Consider the following 15,031-nt stretch of genomic DNA (forward strand, 5'->3'; position numbering starts at 1 on the left):
GAGGTGCCACAAGGAGCTGCCTGTGCCCCCCAGCAGCTGCACCCCTGCAACTTCATGCCACAGGTCCCCATCCCACACATCCTCCCTGGGCTCTGTACACCCACAGGCACTCTGTCAGTCCTTGCTGGGACAGGAGCTGCACAAACCCTACAAACATTCCCACCCCCGAGGAGCCAGCAGCCACCCCGGCCAGGTCCTGCTGAAAACATGATGTCAGGTGGCAGCTCTGCCAGGCACAGCCAGCTGGCAGAGCACTGCTGCCATCCCACAGCACCACAGTGCTCCAGCCCCTCTCTGGCAGCAGCTGCCCCCTCCCCAAATTTCCCCTCTCCGGGGCAGCCTCGCTGCTTGCTGAACTCTGGCGTTGCAGCAGCAGCAGCAGCGTCTCAGGGGGCCCAGCCTGCACACGCCAGAAGCTGGACTGACCCATGTCAGAGGTGATTAATTTATCAGGCGTTTGGCACCCACCGCTCCCCGCCAGAAAAACAATATCCCGAATTCCAGGCCCTCCCGCCCAGCAGATGTGTCTGCGGCCAGGGCAGCCGTTCCAGCCCGGCTCGCAGGAGCTGCTGTGGGGATGAACACCCGAGGCTCCTGCCGTGCTGACTGCTTCTCCATCCCCATGGGAAATTCAGGGAGAGAGGAGCAAAACCCTCTTGTTTTTGAGCTGCCACCTCTGTGTGTCCAGCCTCTCCCCCATGGAGGTGTTGGTGCTGCCAGGACACTGAGGAGGACAAGGATGATGATGGTGTCACCTCACCGAGCTCTCCATCCCAAGGGTGGGCAGCACTGTCCTGTCTCAGCACTCAGAGCTGCCTGGCATGGGGAATGTGTTTGGGTTTGAACCAAGCAAGCTTTGATTCAGGCCTAATTAAATTAGCATTAATCTGCATCATCGGGAAAACACGCCAGGCCTTGAAGGGACTGATTAACAAAGTTGTTGTTGTTCGAGGGTCAGAGGACAGGGATGGGGCACAGCATCACTGAGGGTTGAGCTCTGAACTCGCTGTCCCTGCCTCTAGCAGGGCTTTAAAGCCAGAAATCAAGAGGGCAGTGATATCATTCACATGTCACAGAGCACTTGGATGTTGGGCAGCTGAGAAATGGGAAACTTTTCATCCTCTGCCCCCATTCCACTGCATCTCAGAGGAGGGATGGGAGCCCCTTTGGAGCACAGGAGCAGCCAGTCCCTCTGCAATGTCCACGGGGAGACCTGCTCCTGGCCCAGCTCTGACGTCAGGGCGAGGGGTAGACAGGGGGGAACACAGGCAAACAGCCTAATATTTATCCCCAAAAGTTCACAGAGCACCTTGGAAGGGACTGGAGCTGGATCCCCACAGCCCAGAGGGGGCCAGACTCTCCTCGAAGGAGAAGTTTCACAACCCATCTCATTTGCTCGCTGCGGCATTTTCATCACGGTAGTTCGACTTATGCAATTACACAAAAAACATCTAATGAAATCTCGGTGACACAAAACATGAACGTTTACATTGGCCTCCCCGTGCCGCGGAGTTGATCTTGGCCGGGCCGTCCAGACAGACATTCTGCATTCTTCAGAGATTAAGCACTGAAACGCTCCGGAGAAACCCAGCTGCCCGCTCCCCCTGCAGCCTCGCCGCTAATTCCAACCACATGCTCGCCGGCCGGGAAAAGGGAATGTGTCCCTGACACCCCCCAGTGCATCCCACTCGTGGGTCTCCCCAGAGAAACAGCTCAGGAGGCTCAGAGCTTGGGGGAGTGGGGATAATAAGGTTCTGGAGTGGAATTATTAGGGAAATAGGGTGAAGTGGAGTTGGGTCCCTGCCTGTGCCATGCTTTGCTGGGTTATCAAGCTGGGAGATCAGGCTCTGGAGGAAATCGATGAGCCTGAAAGGCTGTAGGCAATGGAACCCTCGTCCTGGTTTGGTTGGCACCTCCCCACCTTTAAAAATTCTTCTGTCTGCCATTAAAATTGAGCTGATCTTTGAAATAAAGGGGAAAGAAGGGGAGGATGAGGTGTGGAGGGCAGGGAGTTTGTCCTGGACAGCTCATGAGAGCTGGGCAAGGAGTGACAACCCTTGGGATGGGGAAAGGGGGAGCAGATAGCCCATCCTGATATTGCCACAGCACCCATCGGGGATGAGTGAGCCCTGAGCTGCCCCAGAGCCACAGCCAGGCACCACTGGGTGATGCTGTGGCTGGTCACAGAGCCACCTCACCGTCACCAGCCACCACGAGTCCCTGCTCCCAGCATGGCCATTGCTGTGCTGTAAGAGTCAGGGCAGTGATTCCACTGCAAATCCCCATCTCTGTGCCCATTGCATCCTGAGGAACACAGCTCACCCGCAGACAGGTGACTACCTGTCACACCAGGGGACACCAGCAGAGCAAAAGGGGTTTGTTTGCAATATTTTTGCATCGTTTGCAGTGCTCCAAACCCTGTGCAAGCCCTCACTGCTATCCCAGGACAAAGCAGGGCAAATCCCAGCCAGCACCAGCTCACACCAAACAGTGGTCAGCTCAGGGACAAGGACCAGCCCTGGGTCACTCAGTTGTGGCCCACCAGGCTCTTGCCCCACACCACTGACCACAGCTGGAGCTCTTGGAAAGCCCCAAATTGCCCATTTTGTGAGAACAGAGGGTCAGAAGCACAAACCCCACCAGCCCCTCCACCAGTGCCCTCATTTTCAGGGCAGAACAACTCTGACATCCCACAAACCATCAGCAAAACAAGATGTCAGGGCTGTAACTCTGCTGGCCCCAATCCTGCTGGGCTGTGGGAGGGATCCAGGAATAAAACAGGGGGGTCAGTGAGCAGCAGCCCCCTCCCCTGGGCTGCCCTGGGCTCTTGGATATCCACACTGGATATCTGCAAAGGCTCCTGCTTTATCACCCTGCACAGGAGGAGGAAAGGCTGGAGGGGGGGAAGAGGGAGAGGAAAAATAGCCCCTTATTCCACTTTCATCAAGGAAGCATCCAGCCGTCCAAAAAATTTAATGTCATATTTTAGCAAGAAAAACAGCTGTTGTGGTTCTTTAAGGCCCAGCATATTTTGGCCAGAGCTGCATGTTGTGGATATTGGCTGAGTCAAGGTTAGCTGTTAAAAGGCAGAAATTCTAGACCCGTATGAAGAAACATCGCGTTCCTCTATATTCAGATAATATTTACTTCCAAGCCTGTTTTGTTTTGTTTTCTTCTCCCTCCTGGAGCCAGGCTTGGCCCTGGGGCTGTGGCTGCCCTTGGCATTGCTGCTCCCTGGGCAGGGCAGAAAAGTTTGGGGTGATGGGAAAAGCAGGGGAGGCTCTGCCTGGCACCTCCAAATTGAGCTTCACCCTCTGATTTTCATGGCTTTGTTTGAGCCTTGCCCTGTACTTGGGGACAGAGATCAGGACAGGAGCTGGGATGGGATGGGACATGCTGGGTCCATCCCTGCAGCACAGCACAGCACAGCACAGCACAGCACCCACAGGCCTTTCACCACTCAGTTTGAGTCGAATTTTCATCCCTGCCAAGGGGCAAAGATGCCAATGAATCCATGGCAAAAAAAAAAAGGGAGAGCAAGTTCCAGTGCCACCAACATCCTCCACCCCAGGAGGGGCAGCTCTACCCTGAGTAAGGTGGAGCACACCTGCAATGTCCCCAGTATTAACCCTACAAATATTTAGAGCAATTTTAACAGGGTGTTTTGCAGCTTTATCCTGTTCTGTCAGAGCAATTCTGGTTTTTTAAAGTTGTCACCCATTTAAACACCTGTATCCAATGCTGACCACCAAACTGGCCATGCCCAGGCTGTCAGGGGACAGCCCTGTCCCCCCAAAAGGTTTTGTGAGACAGCTCTTTCCAGCTCCCACCTGTCCTCTGAGAACAAACAGAGCTCCAGGGGTGAGAAAATTGGGGCAGGGGTGAATTTCTACTGGAAACTAAACCCAAAAAAACCCCAAAAGAGGCCATGGAGCCCCCAGGTCGTGCGAGCTTTGTGCCACCCAGGCTGGAAGTGACTCATCTTCTCGTAAAGCTGGTTAGCTGAGGAAGAAAGAAAAGCCTTTGCCCCGAAACAATTCCTCCGTGCCTGCCAAGCCCAGCAGGAGCAATCCACGCTGTCTCTGCTTCCCTGGAGCACCCAGTGTGGTGCCACCTTCGGGGCTGGACCCTCATCCCCCTGCAGAACAAGGGTTTTCCCCTCCATGCCACGCCAAACCCTCACCAAACACAGCCCCACACGGATCACTCAACCCAGACGCTCAGAGAGGAAAGGCTGTGGGTGAAAAAAAAAAAAGGGGAAAAAAAAAGATTTAAAACAAAAAAAAAGTCCAAGGTGGAACCGCAATGTTTATAAAATGGGTCACTGAATTATACATAAAAATATTTTCCTTGTGGATGCAATTACTTCCTGGACTTGTTATTCCACAGATGCTTAAGTTCGCCTCAAGCAGCTCCAATAAATGCTTTACAGTCTGCAAGATCAACAGTAGCAGCGCTGGAGCGGATTGAGCAGCGCTGGTTCAAATTTGTCAGAAAACCACACAGTGTTTTCACGCGCACGTTTCAGAAACCCAAACAAAACCATTCCCGACCGTCGTGCTCCCTTTCCTTGTGCTCTTTAATGGCTTTCACATGAGCTCCTCCAGACACGGGGGGCTGCAGACACCCAGAAGGTCCAGGGAGATGCTGGGAGGGGACAGGGACCGAGCACGGTGACATCTCCCGTCCCTGCTCCGCCTTGCTCTTGTGTTTCCTCATCCCATCCTCCTGCAAGGGCTGGCTCACCCCTCAGGGATGTACGAGTGGCTTAGGAGGCTTTCCCAAGGGAAATGAATTTCGGGAGCACAGGGTCAGCCCTACCTGCTGTGGGTGACCAAAAGTTCAGGGGCTGCAGGGGACACGGGAATGCAGGGACAGAATCCCAGAGGAGCTGGGAAAAATGCCAAAATCCCCGTGGCGTGGGGACGGGATGGCTCTGAGTTAAATCCCATGGTTTTGGGGTTTTTCTCCTCTGTGCAGCCACAAAATTCAGAGAAACTCAAAGCCATGAAGGTGCTTTTCTAAATTTTTTTAAAGATTGTAATAGATTTTTCTAAAGGCCCCTGAAAAACATCCTGGCCCACCTAGTGCATCTTGAGCTTCCAAAACCTCCAATCTCCATTTAATTGAAGATATTTAGTGTCACTTTCAGTGACATCAAATGGGAAAGCAGCTGAGGGCTGGGCTGTTGGGGACACCCCATGGTGAGAGGACAGAGCACTGTCATGCCATTAAAATAATGTCATATCTGCCCAGAAATCCTCAGGATTCACTGCAGGGCTAACAGGTGGCTGCAGCAAGATGATCCTGTTTACAGATCAGAAATGTGCTTTCAGGTCTCTGCTTTCACTCCAAATTTCATCCACGAGGTTTTGTGACAGCAGGATAAACAGGTTAAAAAGTTCCTATAAAAATGGGCTTATCAGAAGCTACTTATTCTCCTGCTTCAAGGGTGCAGCTGCTCCCCACTGGCCCTTGGATGGGAATCCCAGCTCATCGTGGCTTTTTTATAGGATTCTGCAGAAGAGGGAGGGAGAAGACTCTGCCCAAAGTCCCAAATTAGCCACAAAAAAAAAGAACATTTAAGATTCTTGTGCTGGATCTCTGGATTGATGGAGCAATTCAGGAGATGGGGATGCAGTCACCAGCAAATGGGTGTAGGGTCTGGGGGTGCCAGGGAAATAAATAGCTGTGGCCAAAGGTGGGAAAAGCATCCCAAAGGTGGGAAATGCTCCTGGGGATGGTCCTGACAGGTTTTTAAATTCCAAGAGGGTTTCTCTTCACGAAGCAAAGCAACTGGGAAATGCCACTCAAAAGGCATCCCACAGTCTGTGGGGTTTCACCAGGGCTGGGCACCACCCAGCTCCAGGTCCCTCAGCCAGCAGGGACCTCTCCAACCCCCTCAGGGTGTGATTTGGGGACAAAGAGCAGCACAGGAGGGACAGGAGGGACAGGAGTGCAGGGACAGGAGGCCCTTGAGGAGCACAACATCCCTCAGAGCATCCCTGGCACCTCACGCCAGCCCTGACAGCCAACGTGCAGCAGCCCAGGTGTCCCCAAATCCCAATGTCCCACAGGCTCAGCACCCCATGCAGACCCCAACCCCTCAGCCAGCCCCCTCTGGGCTCTCTGGGCACACTGCCACCCCTCTGCCATGCCCTGGCACCCCCAGCCCTCCTGATTTTGCCATTTGGAGGCAGCAGCCTGGCTGCAATGTGTTCCTCATTAGGAGGGGCAGACAGCCCAGCGCAGGAGTCTGAGCCCTAATCTCCTTTCCAGTTGGTATCCATCAGCAGATGTACAACAAGTGCTGGGATATTTTAGCGGGCATGTGTGGGACAGAGCCACTGGGGTTTTTTTCCAGCCTGGGGGAAGGATAAAATGCTGTGGCTGGAGACTGTGCTGGACAGCAGGTCCAGGGAAAGCAGCTCTGCTGTGGTTTATTTTACCAAGGGCTTTGCTGGAAGAAGTGGTGATGAAGTTAACAGCCTGCGAGCTGTAATTGGCTCACATTAAAGCAAGGAAATGATATGTTTTGTTTTGCTCTTTTTTTTTTTCTTTTTAAATCATATTAAACAGGCAAAAGCCACACAGAGCCAAGGAAGGAGCAGGCAGCAGCTCTCAGGAATTTAGGGGGGAGATTGTTGTCCCAAGTGTAAAGAAATCCAGCCCTTGCCATCATAGAAAAAGTAACTTTGACTTTAAAATACCCAGCAGAAGTGCCCATGGGCAAGGGAAGGGGGATCTAAAAAAAGTCAGGTTGTGGCATCACAACAGGCATTGCTCCAAAGCCCAGCAGCTCCAACAGGACACAGCAAAAAAAAAAAAAAAAGTACTTAAAAAAATATTCTTCAAAATAATTTCATTTATCTTGCTACCTTCTAATTAACACAGGGTGTCAAAAATCCTGCTGGTGCCTCTGGGTATACAGGATATTTCAGAAATGAAACTCTCTTGTGCTTGTTCTTAAAATTCAATTTTTAGCCCTGTGGCTGCATCCTGGATGTGAGCTGAGCCTGGCAGTGGCAGAATTGTCACCCCAAGGTCACCTAAGCCAGCAGCCCCTCAGACATCCCTGCAGGGATTCCCATGGATGACACCCAGCCCTGCTTTTGTCACTGCACAGGTGACCCCAAGCATGACATCCAGGCAAGGTGAGACAGAGCTGAGGGGTGAAAGGACAACCAGGGATCCTTCCCTCCCTCCCTCAGGAGCCACCACAGCCCTGGGGACATCCAGGCTCCAGAAGGGGGTGGCTCTGTCCTGCCCTGACATGCTCACACCCAAATCTGTCACAGGGAAGTGACAAAGTCACAACACGGCATGGGAAGGGCTGGAAATTCCCAACCTTTCCCCACGTCCTCTTTTTACCTTCTCAGTTTCATTTGCACCCATTGGAGTTTTCTTGGGTGACACACACACTCAGGTGACCTCAAAAAAAGCCCCAAAAGCAGGTTTAAACATCCAAGTTTTGGTTCATCCACCACCCAGCTGAAGGGCAAACACACATTTTCCAGCTCATCCCAGCTCCTGGGTTAGCCAGGTTGGGACACCAAAACCCCTCATTCTAACATGGGGAGATGAACAATCCTTCCACTTGCATGGCAACAAGAAAACCCCCCAAATTCAACCATTTTCCAACTTATAAACAACAAAAATCCCCAAATACCCTCAATGGGAAACTCTCTGCTTGGAAATGTCATTTCCAAATGGCACACGAGAAATCACCCTGGGACCCAGCCTTGCTGACAGGCAAATATTTATCCCCACAAAATTTCCACATAAACCCATCACTTTTGTCAGTAGGTCTGGACACTGGGAGCAGAGCAGGAAGGCAGGAAAAGGGAAGCACCAGCCCTGCCTGGCAGGTCAAATCCACAGCAAACAACTCTCAGATCGCTGCAAGCTCCTCCAGCCTCATTCCGAGGCAAGGTGCAGCCTTTTCCAACGTATTTAATATTATTTCAAAGTGAGTTGCACCTTTTTTCCAACACACAGAGCCCATGCCAGCCTCTTCTCCCAAGTCCCACAGCACTCCATCACTCAGCTCTGTGTCAGAGCAGGGAGGATTTTGTCCCACACACATTTCTCAGTCTATTAGGCAGAGTTATTCCTCTGCTCTGTGTTTGGATACTTACAAAGCCATTACCATCCCTCGCATGCACATCCATCATCGGGCCTTCAAACTCCACAGAGCCCCAAAAAAACTATTTTCCACTCACCATGCAGCCTGCCAGGCTCTGTTCTTCTACTCTGCGTTCCTTCATCCATCGCAAGACGTTTCAGCAAGTTCAGAGTCCAACAAAATAAACAGATGGCAGCCTGAAAGGTGCTGATTTTCTCCTCTGCGGGGGGAGTGGGGTGAGGGATCCAGCCAGGGAAGAGCTGAGCTCTGTCTGCCTGGTTGGAAAAGCTAACCTGGGCTCCAGGTGTCCATGGGGAGCTGGGGGTGCAGGAGTTGTTTTGCAAAGCCATTTGGGGGTTTTGGGAAGCTGGGGATGGAGCATGGGGATGTTTTTGGGTTTGGAGTCACCAGTTCCACCAGCAGCACAGCTCAGGGGTGCAGCCAGTGCTGTGCCAGCCCTCATCTTCCCTCCACACGTCCCCAGCTGCCACCTCCACCCAGCACACACTGATTTGCAAGGAAATATTTCATCATTGTACCTCTGCTCCTCAGCAAGGACCACACTCCCCAAAATCACCCTCTGAGAAACACTGGCCTGCAAAACCCCAGCTCTGCACCAGCCTCGGGATGTGGGGGATGCAGAGAGAACCATCCCTGCCCCAAAACAGCCCCGGGGCTGCCCTGACCCAGCACAGACACAGCCCTTCTTCCATCCTGACCCAGCACTCACCAGCTCAGACTCACGGCAAGATTTATGAAAGGATGTGGCCAGAGGAGCGATAGAGATGGATAGCCCTGAGGAGTGACTGATTTCTCCCTTACAAGAGGGATAGAAATTAATTTATGAATTGGGTTCGCCGAGTTGCCAAGTGGCTTTGATGCTGGTTCTGTTTTTGCATGTGTTCGTGATCGATCTCGCAGCTGTCAGAGGGGGAGGAAGGTCCTGGGGAGCTGGAGCAATGCATCACTCAGCCGAGGCAGCCAACAGCTCTCAACAAAACCAGATTGCCCTTTAATCAGCCAGGGGTTGCTCTGCTGCTTTCCCCAAGTGGGCACCTCGTCCCTCCCCAGCTCACCCTGGAGCTGGGATTTGCTGCAGAGGTGCAGCAGACACTTCATGTGACAATGGCCAAGCCCAGCCCAGCAGAGACAACACTGACACTGAGTCTGCTCTCACCTTTCCCACCCCTTGTGTGTTTTGGAAGGACCCACAGCAAGTCATGGAGATCTGCAGCAAGGTGGTGGATCCTTCATCCCTTCCCAGAAATACACTTCTAGAAAAAAAAAAAAACAAAACCCAAAGGGCAGAATGAGGATGTGGTGCAAGGAGCTGCTCCAGCACAGCTGCGGGAGCTCCCTTCCCTCAGGGGACACTTGGGGACAGACCTGCCCAGGGCCCAGCCCCGAGCCAAGAGCAGCACAGACAGCAGCTCCCCCAGAGCTTCCCGGCCTTACAGGTGCTTGGAGGCTTTTCAAGACACAAAGTCATTTCCTTCTTGAAGCAGTTGACAAATCTGCACAGAAACTGGAGAACCCTCTGTGTTTCAGGGAGATCTGACAGCTCCAGCTCAGGGCTCCTCTCCAATGTGCTTTTTCCCCCTAAATATAACAGGGGGAGGTTGTGTTGAGCACTGCCCTCTGTCCCATGTCCAGGTGGCTTCAGGTTTAGGGCAGATATTGTGTCCTGAGGCAAGTGGGATTGCTGGGCTGTGCTGTGCAAGGTTGGACTGGACGATCTTTGTGGGTTTCTTCCATCTCAGGATATTCTGGCGTTCTGAGAAGGTCACCCAGCCCAAAGCAGGTTCCTGTTCCGAGGGGCAGCCGCGAGCCCACGAGGCACAGATTTCTCTGATTAGGCAACGCCAGGCAGCCTCTCCCCGTTTCGCTTTCAGCTGCCTCTTCCTGCCCTTCCCCTGGGCAGCCCCAGCATCCGCCCTGCGCTCAGCAGCACCACAACAACCTCACACAGCCATGGAGAGGAGTGACTTAGAGCCCCTGGTGAGGAGAAGCAGCTCCTCGTATCGCACCTTCCCCGAGAGCACTGCCAGGAGGCTCGACAGGGAGTACCTGAGGTGAGCACCAGGCTGGCTGTAGGTCGGGCTGTTCCCCCTGTCCCGCGGGCACGGGGCTGGGGGGAGCTGAAGGAAGGATTATTTCATATTCCTGACGTTCCTGAGTTGCCTGCAGACAGGTTCTCACCCTGCCCGAGGGTGTGTGGGGCTGGATGAGCTCTCTTGGAGGAGCCTTGGCTTGGTGTGACTCCCATGGGGACATGAGGCCCTGCTGGGGGGCATGAGGGCTTTCAAAGGACCTTCTCCCTGCTCTGCTGGGACAAACCTGCTGCCGCTGGGTCCGTGGTGTCACCCAGCTCCAGCTTCTGCTTTTCTGGCTTCATTGAACCCCCTGGAAACTGCCTGGCACAGAGAGAAGTGCCAATGGAGCAGGATCTCAGGAACCCTGGGGCTGTGCAGGGCCATTCCCCAGGAAAATCCCTTCGTGGGTGTCACCAGAGCCTCGGCAAAGGCTGCGAGGAGCAGGGTTTGAGTTTCTGCTGTCACCCAACGTGTCCTTTCCTCCCCATGCCTCCCTCAGGAGCCTCCACAACAAGCGGCTCTACCTGGCTGTGTTTGCCGCTGTGCTGGGCAACTTCAGCTTCGGCTTCGCCCTGGTTTATCCCTCCCCGGTCATCCCTGCCCTGGAGGCTCATCCCAACCCCGCGCTGCGGCTGGACCAGCACACCGCGCCCTGGTTCGGGGTGAGGAGAGCGGTTATCCCTGCCAGGGCTGGGGAGAACTGGGGTGACGCCAGGCTGACACAGCCCCTGGTTCTGGGTGAGGAGCAGGGTTATCCCTGCCACGACGGGGGGAAACCGGGGATAGCCAGGGTGATGCCAGCCTCACACAGCCCCTGGTTCGGGGTGAGGAGCAGCGTTGTCCCTGCCAGGGCGGGAAGAAAACCGGGGGGATTCGAGGCTCACATCATGCCCTGGTTCGGGATAAGAAGCAGGGTTATCCCTGCCAGGGCGGGGGGAAAGCCGGGGGTACCGGGGGGTGATGCCAGGCTCACACAGCCCCTGATTCGGGGTGAGGAGAGGGGCTATCCCTGCCGGAGCGGGGTGCCCGGGGGATGCCAGGCTCACCCATCCCCTTGTTCGGGTGAGAAGCGGGGTTATCCCTGCCGGGGAGAGGGTATCCGGGGGGATGCCAGGTTCACCCATCCCCTCTCTCTGCCCGCAGTCGGTGTTCACGCTGGGAGCGGCGGCGGGCGGGCTCAGCACCATGCTGCTCAACGACTGCCTGGGCCGCAAGCTGAGCATCATGTTCTCGGCGCTGCCCTCGGCGCTGGGATACGCGCTGCTGGCCGGAGCCCAGGGCCTCTGGATGCTGCTGCTGGGCCGCCTGCTGACCGGCTATGCCGGCGGGGTGACATCCGCCTCCATCCCGGTAATTTGCCAGGGGAGGGAGCTGAGCAGGGAATCCAGGGCTGTGGATGAGCTGGGGGAGGATGCTGGGGCATCCCGGTGCGTTTCGGAGGCAGCGGCAGAGCCCCGGCGCTGTGTCTGGGTTGGATGCAGCAGTTGAGCAGCTGGGGATGGGGAGGATGCAGCAGCCGAGGATGGGGAGGATGCAGCCGTTTTGCAGCCCAGCATAGCCAGCTGGAGTTGAGCTGGTGCTGTTGGACTTCCTCGCCCGCAGGGAAGGCAAGAAAGTTCCTCAGCCCCTGCTCCTCCCAGCAGTTGTTTCCTCCCAAACACCACGCTGGTGTTTCACACAGAGGGGAAGGCAGGAGTTGAGCAACGCCAAGGCACCTCTTTCCAGTAATGGAGTCACCGGAGCACTTCTCCCACACTGGGGGGAGGGAGGGAAAGGCTGGTGGCAGCCAGGCTGTCCTGTCCTCTGGCCAGATGCTGCTGGACCCATCAGGTCTGCACCCCAAGAGGGCAATTTCCCAGCAATTTGGGTTTCGCCTGGTCACGGGGGATGACTGTGAGGTGACAGAGGGCAGGGTGGCCGGTGACAAGGGGATGTTGCAGGTGACAAGGGGGTGTTGCAGCTGTGTTCAGTGTGTGTTGTCCCTGTCCAGGTTTACATCTCGGAGATCTCCCACCCGGGGGTCAGGGGCATGCTGGGGGCCTGTCCCCAGATCATGGCAGTGCTGGGCTCCCTCGTCCTCTACGCTCTGGGCAAGTATCTCCATGGTGTCTGTGTGCCCAGGGCAAGGCTGTGGGGAGGTGGAGCTCAAAATAAACAACCTTCCCAGCAAGTCGATGGCTTGTTCCCCTCATCCCCACCACCACAAGGGTCTGGGCAGGGCCATTCATGCACCTTGCACTGGTGGAATTTGATTTCAGATTTGCTGCAATTTCCCCATGTCACGCTGCTGGGAATTGCTGAAGAAAATACATGCAAAACCCTTTTATTTATGATTATTATTGTTTCTGCTGGTTTGATTAATTAAATCATTGGGGTGCCCAGGTGGAGGCAAGGCCAGGAGAGCCATTCTGGCTGCTGTCCCCCCTAACTGTGCTGCTCTGGCAGGGCTGGTCCTGGACTGGCGCTGGCTGGCCGTGGCTGGGGAGGTGCCAGTGCTCGCCATGGTCCTCCTGCTCTGCTTCATGCCCAACTCGCCACGGTTCCTGCTGTCCCAGGGCAAGGAGGAGGAGGCTCTGGGCTCCCTGGGCTGGCTGAGGGGTCAGGACACAGATTATGCCCGGGAGTACGAGCAGATCAAGGACAGCGTGAGGAAGCAGGTGAGGAAAAGCTCAGCGTGGGGAGATGTGGTGTGAAAAGTGCAAAATCCATCCTCTGGCTGCCAGGTGGCCCCATAGGTGTTGTCACTTCGTGTTTCTGCCTTTGTCCCCTCCAGAGCCGTCGGGTTTCCTGTGCTGAGCTCAAGGATCCCTTCCTTTACAAGCCCATCCTGATTGCTGGAGGAATGAGGTTCCTGCAGCAGCTCTCGGGGGTCACCTGCATCCTGGTGTACCTGCAGTCCATATTCAAGAAAACAGCTGTCATCTTGGTGAGCCCTGGGCTGCAGCTCCTGCTGGGGCTGCCTGGCCTTCAGGGAGGGTTGACCAGTGCTCTCAGCTCCCTACAGACAAAAAACCCTTTTGTAAAGCATCTGCCCTGCAGGCTGTGTGAGGATGAGGAGCAGGATTGGCCCCACTGTCTCTCTGCTCTCCTCCTCTGAGCTACAGGCTCCTCTTCTCCAGTCTCTTACTGGGAGAACAGTTCTGGCCAAGTCATCAGCCAAAGGCAGCACCTTTAGGAACCTGTCCCTTCCCCCAGCTCAGCTTCCCCACTGGTTTTTTGCAGAAACCAGAGTATGATGCAGCTCTGGTTGGCCTGGTACGTCTGTCCTCAGTGGCCATCGCTGCTGTGTCGATGGATAAAGCTGGGAGGAAGATTCTCCTTTTTGTATCAGGTATGGCTCTCTCCACTTCTCACACTCTCTTCCCAAGGGAAGAGGGAATTTCAGGAGCTCTGTAAGTGTGCAGGAGTGGAAATTTCAGCCTTGCAGGATTCAGGAAGGGAGGTGGGGAGGTCTCTTTCCCTTGGTGGTGGTTCAGCTCCTCAGCAGGGACATTCCCAGGAGTTTGGCACTGAGGGGATCCCTCATCCCCAACATGCTGCTGCCTCTCTCCACAGCTGCTGTCATGTTGGTCTCCAACCTGACCATGGGGCTCTACATCCACTTTGTGCCAGCTTCTCACAACAGCACTGTGACCAACACCACCCTGGTGAGCTCTGCCAGCCTCCCTGCTGAGCCAACAAACTACATCACCCTCATCCCCCTCCTGGCAACCATGTTCTTCATCATGGGTAGGTGCACAGAGCCCAGCACAGGGCACCAGCCAGGGGAGGGTGTTTCTCATCCTAGGCAGGGTGAGATGCAGCAAGGAGATTGGGTTTGGGGTTGGAAGGAAGGCAGATGTGCCTGGAAGAGCAAGAAAGATGGCATCTGCAGCCACTTTGAGGGATGACATGAAGCAGGGGGATAACAACTGCTGGGGTTGTAGGGCAGGGCTGTTCTGCACTCCTCAGTGCCCTTCAAAGCCTCCTCCTCCCCTGCAGGTTATGCCATGGGCTGGGGTCCCATCACCTGGCTGCTGATGTCGGAGATCCTCCCTCTCAAGGCCCGTGGGGTTGCCTCGGGGCTCTGCGTGGTCGTGAGCTGGCTGACAGCCTTCACCCTGACCCAGTTCTTCCTCCCAGTCGTGGTGGGTACTGCCCAGGGGTGTCCAGCAGCCCCTCCTCAGCCCCTCTCTGCCCCAGCTCACAGCTCTTTTCTGTCCCACTCTCAGAACACCTTTGGCCTCGAGGTGCCCTTCCTGTTCTTCGCTGTCATCAGTGCTGGGAACATCCTATTCACAGGCTGCTGTGTCCCTGAAACCAAAGGCAGGTCCCTGGAGCAGATCGAGGCCTTTTTCAGGACTGGCAGGAGGTCGTTCATGAGGTAGGAGCTGCCCTTGCCCAGGCTGGAAGGCAAAGCAAACAGTGCTGCTGGAAGTGGAGGCTGGAGCTCCCTGTGCGAGAGGAACAGGCAGCAGTGATCGTCTTGCTCTGGCTGTAGAAGTTTCCAGAACTTTACCTTCTCTTCGTGTCATCCAACACTACCTGTGGCTCTCTGGGCAGCCTGGCACCCCATGGGATGGGAGAGTTAACCAGGGCCAGGCTGGAGATAAAGGTGTCCTGGAAAAATAAAGGTGTGGCTGAGGCGAGACCATGGATGTCCTTCAGCAAGCAGGAAGGACATCCTGCTTTGACTCTGCTCCTGAGAGTCTGAGGGCTTGGCTGGAGCAGAATTTACAGCTGGAGCCATTCTGGCAAAAGCTCGTCATGTAGCTGCAAGAATAAAAGAGTTTTGCCTCCAAGTGGAAGATATTGCCTTGGTCTGCAGAGAAGG

At 54.9% G+C, this 15,031-nt stretch overlaps 1 protein-coding gene across 1 annotated transcript; it reads left to right on the forward strand.

The window, feature by feature from the left end:
* Positions 1–9,966: 9,966 nt before the first annotated feature.
* On the forward strand, positions 9,967–14,999 carry SLC2A6 (solute carrier family 2 member 6). The gene is made up of 10 exons (XM_085076899.1): positions 9,967–10,197; positions 10,718–10,880; positions 11,362–11,568; positions 12,209–12,308; positions 12,664–12,875; positions 12,992–13,144; positions 13,441–13,549; positions 13,774–13,947; positions 14,200–14,345; positions 14,430–14,999. Exons 1-10 carry the CDS (start codon positions 10,097–10,099, stop codon positions 14,583–14,585), a joined length of 1,521 nt encoding a protein of 506 aa, XP_084933025.1. The 5' UTR covers positions 9,967–10,096; the 3' UTR covers positions 14,586–14,999.
* Positions 15,000–15,031: the final 32 nt, after the last annotated feature.

Source organism: Lichenostomus cassidix, chromosome 17 (genome assembly GCF_008360975.1).
Source record: "Lichenostomus cassidix isolate B80296 chromosome 17, HeHo_3.0, whole genome shotgun sequence".
NCBI lineage: Eukaryota > Metazoa > Chordata > Aves > Passeriformes > Meliphagidae > Lichenostomus > Lichenostomus cassidix.